This window comes from Chaetodon auriga, chromosome 6 (assembly GCF_051107435.1).
Source record: "Chaetodon auriga isolate fChaAug3 chromosome 6, fChaAug3.hap1, whole genome shotgun sequence".
NCBI classification, from domain to species: domain Eukaryota; kingdom Metazoa; phylum Chordata; class Actinopteri; order Chaetodontiformes; family Chaetodontidae; genus Chaetodon; species Chaetodon auriga.
In genome coordinates, this window is record NC_135079.1 from 11,062,594 (window position 1) to 11,079,092 (window position 16,499).

Consider the following 16,499-nt stretch of genomic DNA (forward strand, 5'->3'; position numbering starts at 1 on the left):
GCAGGCTATCTTTTCAGAGCTGACCTTATCCACTGAGTGTGATGTTTGTTTAAACTGGAGCTTTTATAAAGCACAAAAATTTGAATTTTTTGTTATATTAATTAATTAATTAATTAATTAATTAATAGTTAAATTTGGGGGGTATACTTAATGTTAAGCCCTTAGTCGACAAAGGAGAATGAAAGAAATTTGCTTACAATATCTTTTCAGCCTCTGAATGACAAAATACCATAAAACCTCTATCTTGAGTGGACTTATTTATGTTGGGAAGGACCCTCACCCTCAGTTAATTGGTACTGACATTGTGGGCTGTTTTATTCATCAATTTATTTGTTGTTCAGAGTGAATATACTGGGAAAATGCATTACTCAAGTAATGTCCGACATGTTTGTATTTCGCAGAATAGATGATGAACAGGTTAGTTGGCTCTGTGAACTTTGGGGTCTTGCTAGTTCAAAGTCCTGCATGCAGGATAAAAAGAACCAGAAATTAAAAAAGTATTGCTGTCTGCTCTGCACTGCAGCCAACTGGCTTTTGGTGCTTTTTTCCAAGGTGGAAAAATGTGTGGTATTCAGGCTGAGTCGCTTCTCTCGGGGTTCGCAAAATAGGCGAGAGAGAGCAGAGGTGAGATGGATGTGGTGCATTATCTGTCGGTAAAAAATTCAAGAGGAGGATGACTATGAAAATACAACTTAATATCTGCTTTCAGCTCATTCTGTGGCTTTGGTTTGAGCAAACTCTGCAAGGTAAGTAGAAACAACATCTTTCAGCAGTACTGTGTGATGAAGACAGAATTTTCTAGGCTGTTATATAATGATAGTGCATGCAGTTTAATTTGCAGTACTGTGTCAGTGTTTGCAGGCACCGACAGTTTATCTGCACTGATTAATTTCAGTTACATTGCAGTAAGACTTCAGTATTTTCTACTTTAGATGTGGCTGCGGGCAAAAATCCAATTTCTCAAACAACTGGCTCATCTCTCTCTGATCCAAACCTGATGTTTGAGGTACTTGATTCATTTTGGAGTTAATTGTCTAAAGGCACATAAATCTACATGCAGATAAACATCTTGCTGTTTTTATTCCAGAGTAAATGGTGGATATTTCTTTTGCTATTCTGCATGCAGTTCTTGCTGGGCGGGGTAGAGATGGACCAGGACAACAACATCGTCCTGCTGGACAAGGAGCTGGCGTCGATGAGGTCGGGGCGGGCTTTCCTGTCTCAGATCAACGACAACATCCCCAGAAGCCGGAGCTCCATGGTGCAGATGGTGGCCGGGCTGCAGGCTCAGAGGAGGAGGCCGCTGAGTCAGGCTCAGTTTGAGAGTCTTGTCCTGAGCATGGTGTACTCTGCCCACCAGGCCCGGCATCAGGAGAGAGAGGAAGAGCAGGAGGCCTGGGGCGGAGTGCTCCTCCAGCTGGCAAATGTCACGGTCCATGACCTGCGTGGAAGTTATCTTTTCAGTTATGCATGACACACATGCTGCCATTCTGTATGAGTTAAAGGTGTATGCAATAAACCGCTTGCCTTACATCTTCCTGTGATGTTTATTCATAACGCATGTGGTCAAAGATTTGCAAAACTCAATCTTTTCTTTTTATTACAGTACAGTAGAAAAACATTTGTGAGAACAATCAAGAGTTTTAAAACGGTTTGTAAAAGAATAAGTGGAACCTTTTTTAAACATTCAAACAATCCCTGAAGACCCAACAAACTGTAAACACAGAAATATATACATGGATTTTCAATATCCTCCCTATTACAGTTTACTTCTTCCTCATCTTTGCTTGTTTTTTTTCGTACACCCAGTCTTGGACTTGGTCTTGGTCCCTGATTCTTCCACAGACGCCAGTTTCTTCTTGAGCTTCGCGTCCACAGCAGGACGTCTCCTGTCCCTGCTGGAGCGCTGCTGACTCCTCCTCTGGCCTCTTAAACCGTCCGCTGAGGTCGAGGTTTCCTCCTGTTTGTGCCGATCGCTGATTAGTGACTCGTTTCTATCCCACACCAGCACCGTCACACCTGTGAGCGAGCACGAAGCAGCCTATGTGTCACAGTCATCATCAGATTACATCTAGCAGTACTGTGCTTTTGAAGAACTCACCCATTCCCGATCCGATCGCGTCGCCCATAGGGTTGAATTTGTTGATCTGTAAAGAAATATTTGTGTTAATGACAAAAGGTTTTCTGGCCTTTAAGGGTTTTTTTTTGGTGTTTATGAAGCAGACTCACAGATTTGATCCCTGACACAGTGGGATCTTGCAGCTGACACACGAGCTCTGCTGTGTTGGAATCAAAGATGTCAATGGTCCTCTGATCTCCGGTGCAAACGCGGTCATCAGGGTAGCGGCCCGCCACAATCAGGTCATAGGCAGGGTGCCAGGTGGCCTACAGAGAAATATTAACAGCATTGTGTTGTTACATACGTGACAAAATGTTGCTCCCCCGAGCAGGTCTCTTTAAATACCACCTGGTCCATTATTATGTACAAATGACATGAATATTAATATTATTTCTCCAACAGATTCTCCTATAAATATCAGCTTCATGTGCATTCGGCTCGACAGTTTGACTTTCTCTCTGCACACTCCTCAACCTCTACTGATAAGATGAAATGTGTTTAAGTCACAAGACTCTTCAAGACCCTGCCAGTGTTGGACCTGATAATACAGAAATTGAAATGTTCAAATGTCACAAATGTGGTTAGATGGCTGATTACACAGAGGAAGATGGGTTCCTTCAATCAGGTACAGATTTCTTTCATTGATGATACCTTTTCCATGCATGACTGAGGGGATATCTTTGGCTCGAAAGCAACACTTCATTGAAAAGTGGTGCAATCTAATTGTGCTTTGCAGACCACAACAACAGTCAATACAAAAATGATGCACAGCCTACAGAAGGACGACCATGTGTCTTTCTTTGTGCATTTGATCATTTGTGCAACTGAACTCTGTGACATTTCTACATGAGTTACAGAAGGAAAAGATCACACGTGGGGCAGAATCAAACCTTGATGGGCGTGAGATGCTGAAACTGTCTGTGTGGATGCTGGATGATGTGTTGAGGCTTCGACCAATTGGAGGACGAGTAGACCCGGATCTGGTCGTACTGATCTGTGGTGAGCAGCTTGGAGCAGTCCAGTGGGTTGAAATAGGCTGTGGGCAGACGACAGCACCGGTTTTACCCAAACAATGAAGATTTTCTTTGCAGCACGTGGTCACAGCGTCCATCTCCACTGTTCATGAACGTGAAGCGATTTTTTTCTTCAAATAAATTCAGAAAACTGAACAGACTTGGACTTAATGGACAAAGAAATCAGGACAACTTAAACTTAATGTCATATCATTTACTTTCATATAATTTATATTCACGATGTTTGCAAACTACAGACTTTTCTAAGAAAGATATGCATGCAGCAGCACCGGACAGACAATACTTTATTAAATAAGAAAGGGTTTTCTGAATGCGAGGGTTACCTGAGTTGACGGCTCTCTCGTGAGGCAGCTCGTGGAGGAAGCTTTTCTTGTCTTTGATGTTTCTCAGGTCCCAAAGCTTCACCGTGTGGTCCACCGAGGCCGTCGCCAACAACCAATCACAACGGGGGTTGAACTCTGCATGGGTCACTTTGGCTTTGTGCAACTTGTCACTGAAAATCTACGACATCGAAATGAAGTCACCCGTGATCAAAATGCAGATGTCTTTCAAAGTCAATTACAATGTTTGCTTGTTAGAGGAATTCTCTTTAGTGGCTCAAAGACAAAGCGTTAAAATAGAGCAGCGTAGCTGTGTGAGCTCAAATGATCCACCTCACTGGAGGATGGACACACACCTTCTGGCCATCCAAACCCAGCAGTAAGAGCTGTCCCACATTGTCTCCCGTCACAAGCATCTGTCGGCTTACTGACACATCCACACAGCAGTACCAGTAACTGCAAGAAAACACAGGAAAAAAGGTGGATTTGCAGGATGAAACAGGTGAAGGTTATTTGTATGTTTTAGGCTGAAAAACACACAGCATAATCTAAGAACTGCTACAAATCTTAAAAGCTTTTTTCTTATGTCACAAAAAGCTATTCGAGATGCATGTTTTTCCTTTTCAGTGTTATACTTTATCACAACATTAGCACGATCGCAGCATCTCTTTGGTGAGCATCAGCCTTCTCACCAAACATTGTGGTGATCGTGGCCACAGTCTCCAGTTCTGGACAGAACGGTGGGTGTTCGGCCCTCAAAGCTCTGCATGGTCAACGTGCCCTCGCCCGAAGCCACATAGACTTTGGAGAGGTCCGACGGGCAAAACTTCATCCCTCCGATAAAGTCTCCCGCTCCGTTCTGTGCACAGAAACACAAATGCAGGCCTATCACAGGGCAGCTACGAGCACCACACCGCTGCACAAACGTGCTGCATTAAATCAATGAGGGCCACCTGGTACGAAGGCTGACGCTTGAACGATAAGGCCTGAAGATCTAAAACCCTTTTAGGCTGCAGTTTTTCCAGAATACAACGGGGCTTAGCCTTACTTCAGTGTGTCTGTGCTGGCAAACACTGTGAGAGTCGTCCCATTGAAATCTCGAAGCGCTGTCGTACCCCCGATAGACGAGGTGAACAGCTGAGTGGGATTTAACTGGTTAAACTTCATGCCTGTAACTGAGTCTCCGGGCCCCATCTATGCAGAGAACCAATAACAGCGTCACCAGATAAAATCATGGGAATCTGATTTGCTTTTTGAAATGTTTCACAGTCTCAAATGTAATTATCATTGGTCTCTTTAATTTAGAAGCATTTGTTGAACACCCTGCATAGTTGGTCATTCAAACAACCAGTAAAACACACCAGGACTCACCCCTCGAATGAAAGCTTTCTCTGTGGGCACTTCAAAGTCCCACAGATACAAGTCACCACCCTTGGACCCCACAGCCAGAGTGGTGGGCAGAGTGGGATGCCACTCCAGACAGGTGATCCTGCGGTCGAAGGGGCTGGTGGCTCCGTGGAAATGATAGGAGGACAAGGAGCGAACGAAAGGTTCCTGAAGACACTGCAAGAGATGATCGAGTTAAATGTACCACAGCTCGATGACTTGAAGTGGAAATATGTTTCCAGCATATGGAGATACAAAATACACATTACATGACTCATGGAAGTAACAAAAGACAATCTGGAGCTGCAGACAGATCTGGCCTTTCTGTTCGTTAACTGCGCTATTTATGACTTAAAGACAAAACCTAGTTCTCTGAACTTTCTGCTGACATGCTGCAGTTTCATAAATAACAACTCTAGGGCCATGAAGTAGTCCAACATAAAGCTCTGACTGGCTCCCTGTGACATTCAGAATTGATTTTAAGGTCCTTGTATACAAAGCCCTTAATGAGCTCGGACCAGGCTACATCTCGAACTCCCTTGTTCACCATTTGCCTTCAAGAACTCTCTGATTATCTACTGCTGGTTTATTGAAGGTTTCCATCAACAGCCGAAGGAAATCAGGGATGCAGCCTTAATCTATTACACCCCAAAGCTCTGGAGCACACTTCACCTCACTGACGCCAGCTCACTTTAGCCTTTAAAAAGCTCTGACTTCCTGATTTAGACCTAAAACTTTTGTGCTTCGCCTCACACTTTTGCTCTGCTGTACTCTCTTTAATTGTGGTATTTGATTTGAGTTTATACAATAGAAGTACTCTGTGTTTAACTTTATTGCTACTATTCGGTGGTTTTATTTTTCCATCTTAAACTATGCATTCTTTTTATTTGTCATTTCATCCTTCTTATTTTTACCATTATTATCAGGTGTGAAGGAATGGGAGAAACAGGGGTTAAAAGGGGCATCTCATGTTTTGCACTCTAGCAAGTTAATATGGCGGCGAAAATGTGTCTTCATACTATACACTGATGCACATATACCATGCACACTTGCAAAGAGTGAACAGTGATGCATGTGTAGAACTTCCCGACCTTCACATGCAGATATGGGATAATATTTTCATGTGCATTGTTAGTTTGTGTATGCGGTCCCTCTGTGCAGCCTGTGTGTGTCTCACCTGTCTCATCTGTGAGTGAAGACTTTGCCCCAGAGTGCTCTTGTAAATGTAGTGCAGGATGCTTCCATACCCACTTCTCCTCTGGACTCCTGCAGACTTGAGAGGAGGCCCTGCAAGACACACAAAGCAAATCAGCTGTCATGGCTTTTACCGTTGCGATGTCACCGCACTGAGGCTGTCCTGTCAGGGCTGCACACCTCGCTTGGACGTTTCTGCATCTTTTTTGTCTCGAAGTTTTTTGGAGAGAGTCGGAGCGAAGTTCTCCCCGGTTCTTTTCTTCACGTTATCCCTGGATTCAGATGCATCTGACTTGGTCGGTTTCCTTTTCATGTCTCCCCCTAAAAAACAAACGACGACTCTTGTAGTGCAACACAACACAGAGCATTTGACTCGACAGTTAATCATTTAGCTGTATCTATAAAGTTCATACAAACTGCTTACCTGTGATTTTCAGTGCTCAGCGCCGCAGTTTCAAGGCAGGAACTCCACTGTTTGCATAACACGGCAGCACACGTGAACGTGCTCATGGGACGGCTGCAAATGTGCCTGTTTTGTAACGTGTGTGTATTACAGCTGGTGGACGCTAGGTGTGAGTGTTTATCTACAATGGACGCCATGTTTGGTGTTTAGGCAGGACTACAAACTGACGTCGGATCAGCGCTCAGTAGAGGCGATCAATAAAGTTGAGCAAAAAAAGCACGGAAGTGCAGGCGGAAACACGTGTCAGTTGTTCTGAAATCTTATTGGCTGCTATGGGCTAGTTTTAAAAAAGTCATCTAATTTGAGGCGGAGGGAAAGTTCAAAATTATATCAACAGGAACGGTGAAATTAACGTTACAAAGAGCAGCGACTACAATGATCAGACAAGCGTAAGTAGAGTTTAATGTTTTTTACTTTGTATGTAAAGTACTTTGTCTGCATATATTATGCTTATGCTAAATGTCGCGTAACAGTTTAGCTTAGCTACTTGTCCACGGAAACCAAAAAAGAGCTGACTAGTTAGCTTAACGGTGACGTTAGCCGTGGGCTAGGTTTCTAGCCAGTGGCTTTGTTAACGCATCACCGCTTACTGTAATGAAAAGCTGATGCTAACAATATACTGTGCTAATGAAAGGTGATACTTTTTTCAGGAAGGGTAAAACCCCCCGCAGGCCTGCTCCTAAAAAGCCTTCCAGCAACCAGAAAGACCCTGTTGGGGTGAGTCAATAAGTTGTTCAATAATTAGCAAACGACACAACGGTAGCATTCAGTACTTTCAGGGTTTGATATGCAAATGTTGGGTAAGTAGTTGTGTAGTGTAAAGCTTCTTACTAATTTAATAGTCTTTTTAAGGCCTACAATGTCCATACTAAGGGATAAACATGTCCTCCTGGATACATTTGACTGATGAATTCTTACTCAGGTGTACTGTCGTGTACGACCTCTGGGTGTGGAAGACAAGGAGTGCTGCATTGAGGTTATCAGCAGCTCCACCATCCAGCTGCACGCGCCTGAAGGCTTCAAAACAAACCGCAATGGAGAGTACAAAGAGGTAATAACGCCGTGAACCTGAAGTAGGTTTTTATGTTTTCTCCCTTTGTTCTAGTACTTCAGGGAAATACCAGAGGTATTTGTCATCATCAGATGAAGGTGTGTAATGAAATTTATCCAGCCTTGAGTTCAGCTTGTAGGAGTAGAGCAGCTCCTCCTTTATGCTGAAAGGAGCTGATTGAAGTGGTTAGGGTGTCTGTTGGACACCTCCATATGGAGGTATTCCAGACCGCATCTAACTGGGTGGGAAACACCGTATTTGTTACCTGTGTTTAAAGAGGTACATCTTTAGCATTGGGGCTTGTGGCTGAGAGGCACAGAAATACTGGGAAAGTCAAACTATTGAGAGACAAAATAATACGTTGTTGGCTTCAGTCTTTTTATGTGATTTGTTGATAATAAGAAAAATAGATGATAATGCCAGCCTTCATCTTTTAATGTAATATATTTCCCCTAAATATTCCAATTTCTCTCTTTTGCTTCCCAGACACAGTATTCCTTCAAAAAAGTATTTGGAGTTTCAGTATCTCAGAAGGAGCTGTTTGAACATGTGGCCAAACCTCTTGTTGATGACCTCATCCTTGGGAAAAATGGTAAGAGCACTGGCCAGCTTCAGAAAGAAGCCTTGTATATATATATTTTTTAAAACAATGTCAGTAAAGCTATACCCCGGTTTGTCTACTTAATATCAGTAATTCTGCTGAGGAGGAAATGCCCGCTTGCTTCATTTCAACATGTTCAGGAACCAAGAGCTGTTTAGCTTTGAGGTCATTATTGGCAGTTGATTCTCTCCTTTCTGGCTGTTGCAGGTCTGCTCTTTACGTACGGGGTCACAGGAAGCGGAAAGACGTTCACCATGACGGGCTCTCCAGGCCAAGGTGGACTTCTACCTCGCTCACTTGACATGATCTTCAACAGTATAGGACCCTACCAGGCGAAAAGATATGTAAGAGAGAAAACAGTCAAGATTAGTGTTGATCCTCGCTTATACTCACATAATTTGATAATACTTTGTGAAATCTGTATCTTTATCTCACACCTCATGTTTTTTTCCACAGGTTTTCAAGACAGATGACAAAAATGGTATGGAAGTCCAGAATGATGTTGATGCTTTGTTGGAGCGCCAAAGGCGGGAAAACAACTTGTTTGTTCCTAAAACACCTTCCTCCAGGTGAGTCTGAGTCCTGTGAAATACCAGTGCTCTGCTGTAGTGTAACTGCTATATAACACAAAAGTCACCGTTTTGATTTCAGACAAAAGCTCGATCCTGAAATTGCTGACATGATTAAGTCAGAGGAGGCCTACAAAGTAGATGGTGTGGATGAGGACAGCAGCTACAGCGTCTTTGTCTCCTACATCGAAATCTACAACAACTACATCTATGATCTCCTGGAGGAAACTCAGGAGGATGCAATCAAGCCAAAGTGAGTTGAGTGATGCAAAATCAAAGGAACATAATTCAGATATGTACGTGTGCATTTAAGGAAGGTTTCGACTGTTTATAGAAGTCAGACATTGACATTTTATGATTGATGTGTAGTTGTGTTTAGAGCTGATTATTTTATGTCAGTAGCAGAAGACAAAATTATTGTCTCTTCTTTTTATTAGGTGGAATGGTGGAGGCACACCTCTGCGCCAGAACACTGAGTTCATGTATGTGACCAGTGAATAGTCGTTCATCAGACATCAGACTCGTAGCCTTATGACGATGAACTCGCCCTCTTACACACAAATCTGCACCCTAGATTGTAAGTGGGACCTTGTCAATGGTGGAGACAATTTCAAACTTCCGAAAATGTTATAAAAACACTTATTTTAGGGAAAAAAGTTATCACAAAAGCTAGAAAATCATTTTATTGTAGTGCAGATAGATCACACCAGTTTCAGTCCCAATGCCAAAACTAATGCTTTTAATACTTTTATCGATTGGACTTTATTTTATCTATGTGTCGACAAAACACATCAATACCAAGGGATGGCATGTAAGAGACGAGACTTCTAAAGAGGTCCCGACCCCCTTTTTCTTGATACATGACAAAAAAAGCCAAATACAGCTGAAAAAATGAGTCAGTTAGATAATAAGTGAATTGACACAATAATCATTTGTTTCAGCCCTAAAGCCAAAGTTCTCAAGTGTAAAACACAAGCAGCTGTATAAGAACTTTGCCTGTTCAAAATACAGCCGAATTGATAAAATTACAATCTAAATCAAATGGGGTGAGTTACCTAGCCCTACCCAAAAACTGACTGACAGAGCTGCTGATTGCAGGCTACACCACGTGATGTCTCCAGCGTTGATGAGTGCTCCTACATTCCTAAAACTCATTACAATTACCCTGCTGCTGCTTCTAGTTGTTGTTATGGCAAAGCTCCTGAATGTCCTTAAACGTGCTGTCTGTTGCTTTGATTGGCGCTTAATGATTGTAACTATAATTGTTTTTCTTGGCTGGAATCAAGCAACTTTAATTACCCCCCTTCCCCCAGATGTTTGATTCTCCACATCTGTTGCATGAAAAATGAAATTTCATGTCTTCAGTGATTAATACTTTTATTTTTTCAATGTAGACCACCTCAATCTAGAATCCTCAGAGAGGATCAGAATCACAACATGTATGTGGCTGGTTGTATGGAGATCGAAGTCAAGTCTGCTGAGGAGGCTTTTCAAGTGTTTTGGAGAGGTAAGCTGCTCTAAAATCTACATTTAGAGACCAGAGAGTCAAAATTAAGGCAACAGAGAAAAAGGAATGAGGAAAATATACTGCACTGATGATTGTAGATGTGACTGACCTGGCACTGCTGGCCTCTGGGCTGGCTTTGGCCAGGAAATGACCCCCGTTAATCTTCTCTCTGAGCAGGTCTTTAACAAGTTAAATGGATCAGTTTGGAGTTTTGTGCATAAAATGGTTTAGAGTAGTTGAAATTGAAAGCTGCAATGCTATCAGTGACTAAATGTGGTTGCCACACTGTTTTTCCAGGTCAGAAGAAGAGGAAGGTTGCGAACACCTGCCTGAACAGAGAGTCCAGTCGCTCCCACAGTGTGCTCATTATTAAACTGGCTCAGGCTCCTCTCGATGCAGATGGCGACAAAATTCTTCAGGTCTGTTGAAACAGAAACCAAATGTCTGCTGGTCCCAGAGTCACAGGCCTGTAATTCATATTTAGATGGCTATAATTTTAACACTGAGGTGTTTTCTGATGTTGTTTGTCAGGATAAAAACCAGGTGACCGTGAGTCAGCTGTGCCTGGTGGACTTGGCAGGAAGTGAGCGCACCGGTAGGACTGGAGCAGAAGGCACTCGTATACGTGAAGCAGGTTTGTTACCCAAGCGTCAGCATTTGAGATTGTTTGTAGCTGAAGTTCATGTGACATTAAACAACAGTCTTACTTTGCAGGTAACATCAATCAGTCCTTGCTGAATCTGCGGACGTGCATTGAGATACTTCGAGAAAACCAGATGTGCGGCACAAACAGGGTATGAATTACTAAAGCTGAGTGCTGTCATTATAATCACTGATGAACCATGTAGGTGATGTAAGTTTTCTCTTATAGATGGTTCCCTACAGAGACTCTAAAGTAACCCATCTGTTCAAGAACTACTTTGATGGAGAGGGCAAAGTCAGGATGGTTGTCTGTGTCAACCCCAAAGCTGACGACTACGAGGAAACCTTGGTATGTTCATCCAACACTCCAGCTGCACTCAGCTCCGTAACTTTACTTTGAATGAACACAGACGCTGCTTTTCGTCTGACACGCGAGACGGGCTCTTTTTGTCCAGCTGGTGATGCGGTTTGCAGAGATGACCCAGGAGGTGGAGGTGGCTCGGCCGGTGGACAGGCCCATCTGTGGTTTCACCCCGGGCCGTCGCCATAGAAACCAGGCCTTTAAAGACGAGCTGTCTCGCAAGCTTGAGGAGCGTGGCGGTCCAGTAGACCGAGGTAAGTTATGCACTGTATAAACCAAATCATTTACTTGAAGCTATATTGTTAATTATGAGTCTATACTAGAAAATCATGTTGGCCTAAGTATAAGAAGAACCTGATTATAGGAGTTAAACACTTTCTCTAAAATGCTTTCATATTAATGATTAATGCATATTATGCATTAATGCATGTTTCCTCAGACACGCCCTCTGTTTTAAGTCACCTGGTGCTCAACCTCCCACCTCTCCCCTCGTCTGAGCTGACCGACCCTCATGATGACATCACCCTGCCCAGGCTGATTGAAGCTCTGCAGAACAGACACAGGATCAGGCAGATGATGATTGACGAGTACAGCAAAGCAGGTGTCTGCTAACATTCTCAGCCCTCGCCTCTCTGCTTCGACGCTTACTTGACAAGTTCGATTCCTTATCTCAGCTCACATGTTGTCTTCCTTCATGTTATTATAGCCGTCGCCATGAAGTCCATGCTTCAGGAACTGGATGGCAACCTCAAGTCCAACAACAATTTTATTCATGAACAAAATGGCAAAATGTTAGAGAAGGACAAAATCATCGACAACAACAAGGCAGAGATCGAACGTTTGGAGAAGAAAACCAAGATGCAAGAACACAAAGTGAGTCATTCAAACCTCCCAGAGATTTCTGGTTTGTAGATGTGGTGCTCAGTTTCTTAAATGTCCCCCATGGTTCTGTTCCAGATTGATATCCTGCAGAAAACAGCTAAAATCTATGAGGAGGACAAGCGTTCGCTGCAGCAGGAGCTGGAGACCAGAGAGCAGAGGCTGCTGAGGGAGCTGTCTGAAAAGAGACGCATGGAGCAGCGCATGCATGGCGTGGTCACAGACACCCAGCTCAAGTGGGAGAAAGAATGTGTGAGTGACTCTTCTAATAACAGATGTTGATATATTAAGTAGCCCTCTGTGTGTTGAAGTAGCACAGTTTGTTTACTGCCTCGGATTATTTGTTTGTCGTGCCTCAAGGTTCCCAATGATCATCTGTACAGCCAGTGTTGTTGTGCTCAAACATTTTGCCTCTCGCTGTGCAGGACAGACGTGTAAATGCGAAGCAGCTGGAGATGCAAAACAAACTCTGGGTGAAAGACGAGAAGCTGAAGCAGCTCAAGGCCATTGTGACAGAGAGCAAGACTCCAGGTCGCCCTGATCCTCCACCGCGGCAGACGCAGCCAAAGCGGCCGTCCAGAGAGGAACGCCTCCCTGCAAAGAGATCGGCCTCACCCTCACCCCTCCCTGTACGTTGTGTTTAAGGTTTCTCTGTGGTAGGGATGTTCCTAACCTCTAATTGAACAGACGTTTGAACTTCGACGAGTTGACCAGTTTAAAAGTTAAAAATCTGAGCACAGTTTAATCTAAAAGGGTTAAACATTGTCTGAAAAAATACTGTTTATTATAGGAGACATTTTGAACAGTTAGTGACGTTCTTCAATAACCAAATCACATTTTAAATGCTGCTGAAATATGCAGCACTTTGCACCGCACATCAGGGTTTTGGTGTCGGTCCATGTGTTTTTCAATGTCCCACACAAATGGGAGCAATTTTGGTCAAATAGTACCTGAATTTATGGACCATATTTTCCCATGTTTTTGTGTGTAATTGACTAATGGGGACACCAATTTTTGAAATTTTTGAAAGTATTGAGCAAGAGTGCTGCAGCCAGCAGCCGCAAAGTGAGCTGCAATGCAATCCTGACCGGCATTTGTGCATTTTTCCAACAATTATCACCAACTCTGGTTGGTTTGGTTGAAATAAACCCATAATTCTCTGAATTGGGTGAAGAGCGAGAGGGGGAGGATGGCTTGTAGAGCTGGAAAATATTTTCACATCTTACTCAGGAATTATTTTCACTGGACATTATGACTGCAGAGATTTAAATATGCCAGCAGATTTTCTCAAAAAAACAAACTAAATTACTGCATAACAGAAACCCTCCCATGCATTATGGCCACATTATCATGTAATTTAAATGTGTACACTAATAATAATAGTGATAAAAATGATAATAACACAAAAACAGCCATTCATTGCATGCGTCTCTCATCTGTAGAACAGGGCTGCAATGATTATATCAGCTCAAAGATGAAATATTCAATATGATCTTATTATTGTCCTCACAAAGTGTGTTGTAAGGCTCCTGTATCTGACTACATTAGACCATGCAGGTGTCTGCTGCCATTCCTGTTCCACCAGCTACTGTGACGTCTAATTCTTATGAAATGTCTTTGTACTAATTGTAACAGTGCCTGTATGTAACTGTGCAGTCTTTCTGCTTAGCTCCCCAGTGCCTGGTTGTCAGACCAGGGCCAGGCCAGTCAGTTGCACTAGAGTTGAGCAAGATGAAAGGCACACAAGGCTCACCTGCCCCGTCCCCAGCACCAGTAGCTCTTTGTCTCTGACTCACTACATCTCTTCGTGGGAGCAGTGGGCGGCCCAGGACATCAGGCAGGGTTACCATTCCCCTAGTACGCCCACGAGAAACCAGTCCCCAGCGGACGCCTCAGCCAGCAAGGCCAGGAGGAGAGCTGTGTGTTGGACAAGAGGGGAAGAGAAGGCAACCTGCCCCACATTTGATCTAGACCTAATTGAGAGAAGCTACAGGGTCAGTGAGTTAGCGACAGGCAGCAGCATGATGTTGTAGAGAAAACTGGTGCCTCTGATTGGCTTTTAGATTTGTTGCCCTTCCACCAATCGGGGGAATATTGAAGATATCCCCAGCTCTTTACCTGTTTCATGACAGATCATTGATAAGATAAAATATAACTTTATTAATCCCACGTCAGGGAAATTATGTTGTTAAAGACAGCAGTAAGTTTCAGTATTTGAAGTAATCTTTTGCCTTTGTCTTATGTATGTATGTGCTTTTCTTCTTTTTTTAACTGCCACGCTGCTCTGTAGACGGCAACGCCGGTGCGCCCGCTGCACCGTCGCTCCCGCTCTGCTGGTGGGGAGAAGTGGGTGGACCACAAGCCCTCCTCCAGCATGGACTTGGGTACAGTTTTGCAGCCCGTCATCCCCAATGCCATCCAGGTGTCTGCACCCAGTGAGAAGGCCCTGTCGAAGTGCGACAGATATGTGTTGACACACCAGGAGGTTGCCTCTGATGGCGAGATACAGACCAAACTTATCAAGGTGAGTACGCTGCAACAGGGTATTTGACAGATTTTTCAACTGACCAGTAGTTGAGTAACACCAGATGATTACACAATTTTCACTTGGGATGAACGACTCGGTGAAGTTGGCCGCTCTTCATTTTTCAGGGTGAGGTGATTAAAACCAGAGGAGGAGGACAGGCTGTCCAGTTCACCGACATTGAGACACTGAAACAGCAGCTCACCACAGTCCCAAGGTAGCAGCCTTCAGCCAGTTATTAGCCGCAGATTCGCTGGATGTTTATAAAGACGCTTTATTTATTCATTCTTTCCCTTTACATTTGTGTCTGCAGCCGCAAGAGAAGATCTTCAGAAGGCAAAGCTTCCAGCGGAGATCAGACAGATGGAGCTTGGACTGATGTGGAGACGAGGGTAAGATGATGATATTGATGAGCGTCTAATAAACTATCATTGCATCTGTGTCTCCGTTTAGAAAGCAGACGGATCATGTAATGAACTTTCCATGTGTATGGAAGCCAGATGGTTCCTGTCGTTAGGGAATATGATTGGGTAAAATGTCATAATTTCATGTACTTAGGGGCTGTAAACAACTGTTATTTTCATTATCTCTTGATTATTGTCTCCATTAATGAACAGTTTGGTTTATAAAATGACCCACAGAGTTAAATCAATACATCACTGACACGGTAGAACACTAGCTTATATATGTTCAGGTTTATATTTGTATATGTAGACCTTTCCTGTACACAGTCCACCCCAGGCTACTTCATGTAGCATTCTTATCATTACACAATCATTGCCGGCATAGACAAACATTTAACAAAGAGCAACTAACTGTTTATCTTGATTGCGTTGTCACTAATGCGTCTCTCGGTTGACCCAAGTTGTTTTTTGTTTGCAGTGCTCTGTGGCTGTTGAGATGAGGGCTGGATCAAACATGGGTCCTGGCTATGAGCACCATGGGATCACCAAGTAAGCTGTCATCTTTTATAGATAACGTTAAATAGCATTTCCTCCACCATGCACAGTGTTTGATTAACTCTGTTCCCTTTTACAGGCGCAGAAAGCCATAAAAACAACCACTAGCTGCTCCAGTGATCACTCCCCTCTTGCCTCACCTGGCTTTTGTGCAATAGTCTGAATTTTTTTTTATATTTAGCTCTAGTGAAAATATTTAAACATTTCCAAGCTTTTATATATGCAAGACTGTATTTTCATGGGTCACCAAAGCAACTGTGTAAAATATTTTTATATGCTGTATTTGAACCAATAGATAACGTGTTATTTGATTGAATGGTGGCAGATATTTAGCTGCTGTGGCTCTGCTGCTGGAAAGTCTGTTTGCACATTTGTGTGTAATAGTTAGTCACATTTGTTATTTGGCACATGAGGAGGCATTGTGAAGGTGAGAGAATATTGATGTGTGTCCACTCTGTACTGTTTCTGTCTGTTGATTGGTGAATTATATTGAGCTTCAAGTGGAATCTGAATTATCCGGTTCTTTTTGAATTTCTCTCTTTATACATAAAATTTGCTTCTGCCACTGATAAAGCTCAGGAATAAAATTCCCCTGCGGCACCAGTTTGTGTTTATATGCAAAAGGATGACAGAATAACATTTTATACTAGCGCCAGGATCATTTTTGAACACCAGGTGGCAGCACAGGACTGCAGTACGTTAGAAATCCTGAACACAGGAGTTCAGTTGTATGGCAGGAACACTTGAGATATTAGTACTGAGGGGAGGCATTCATCCACTGCTACTCTGAAAGCATATTAATATGACAACAAGCACCACGACAAGCACAGATGTTAACTGTCATCTGATAAATTTTAACGTCTTTGCTGTTCCATGGGCCAATTTTGTAT

General features: G+C 43.1%; 3 protein-coding genes and 1 non-coding gene across 6 annotated transcripts; 3 read left to right on the plus strand and 1 right to left on the minus strand.

Annotated features, from left to right (window-relative positions):
- The first annotated feature begins 673 nt into the window (after positions 1–673).
- Positions 674–1,474, plus strand: LOC143322724 (protein FAM180B). The gene is made up of 3 exons (XM_076734111.1): positions 674–746; positions 933–1,006; positions 1,127–1,474. Exons 1-3 carry the CDS (start codon positions 674–676, stop codon positions 1,472–1,474), a joined length of 495 nt encoding a protein of 164 aa, XP_076590226.1.
- A 52-nt stretch (positions 1,475–1,526) lies between these two features.
- On the minus strand, positions 1,527–6,598 carry ddb2 (damage-specific DNA binding protein 2). Of its 2 annotated transcripts, none has more exons than XM_076731995.1 (11): positions 6,478–6,598; positions 6,234–6,374; positions 6,037–6,146; positions 4,845–5,036; positions 4,166–4,332; positions 3,830–3,929; positions 3,477–3,654; positions 3,010–3,155; positions 2,230–2,385; positions 2,102–2,147; positions 1,527–2,019 (listed from the first exon to the last, which is right to left on the minus strand). In XM_076731995.1, exons 2-11 carry the CDS (start codon positions 6,364–6,366, stop codon positions 1,778–1,780), a joined length of 1,470 nt encoding a protein of 489 aa, XP_076588110.1. In that variant the 5' UTR covers positions 6,367–6,374; positions 6,478–6,598; the 3' UTR covers positions 1,527–1,777. The 2 variants fall into 2 exon arrangements, with proteins under 2 accessions (XP_076588110.1, XP_076588111.1); XM_076731996.1 differs by lacking the exon at positions 4,166–4,332 and adding an exon at positions 4,522–4,667 and having other exon boundaries at positions 6,478–6,583.
- Positions 6,599–6,854: 256 nt separating this feature from the next.
- On the plus strand, positions 6,855–16,199 carry LOC143322152 (kinesin-like protein KIF23). 2 transcript variants are annotated; one of them, XM_076733120.1, is made up of 23 exons: positions 6,855–6,905; positions 7,167–7,233; positions 7,439–7,567; positions 8,054–8,159; positions 8,376–8,512; positions 8,625–8,737; positions 8,820–8,990; positions 9,175–9,219; positions 10,132–10,244; positions 10,542–10,663; positions 10,776–10,878; positions 10,959–11,038; positions 11,116–11,235; positions 11,342–11,501; positions 11,687–11,848; positions 11,954–12,120; positions 12,205–12,378; positions 12,552–12,755; positions 14,417–14,650; positions 14,779–14,867; positions 14,964–15,042; positions 15,533–15,603; positions 15,689–16,199. In XM_076733120.1, the coding sequence occupies exons 1-23, from the start codon at positions 6,892–6,894 to the stop codon at positions 15,702–15,704; spliced, it is 2,676 nt and encodes an 891-aa protein (XP_076589235.1). In that variant the 5' UTR covers positions 6,855–6,891; the 3' UTR covers positions 15,705–16,199. The 2 variants fall into 2 exon arrangements, with proteins under 2 accessions (XP_076589235.1, XP_076589236.1); XM_076733121.1 differs by lacking the exon at positions 9,175–9,219.
- On the plus strand, positions 10,325–10,421 carry LOC143322801 (Z30 small nucleolar RNA). Its single transcript, XR_013077348.1, has one exon. It is a non-coding gene; the product is annotated as a Z30 small nucleolar RNA (small nucleolar RNA).
- Positions 16,200–16,499: the final 300 nt, after the last annotated feature.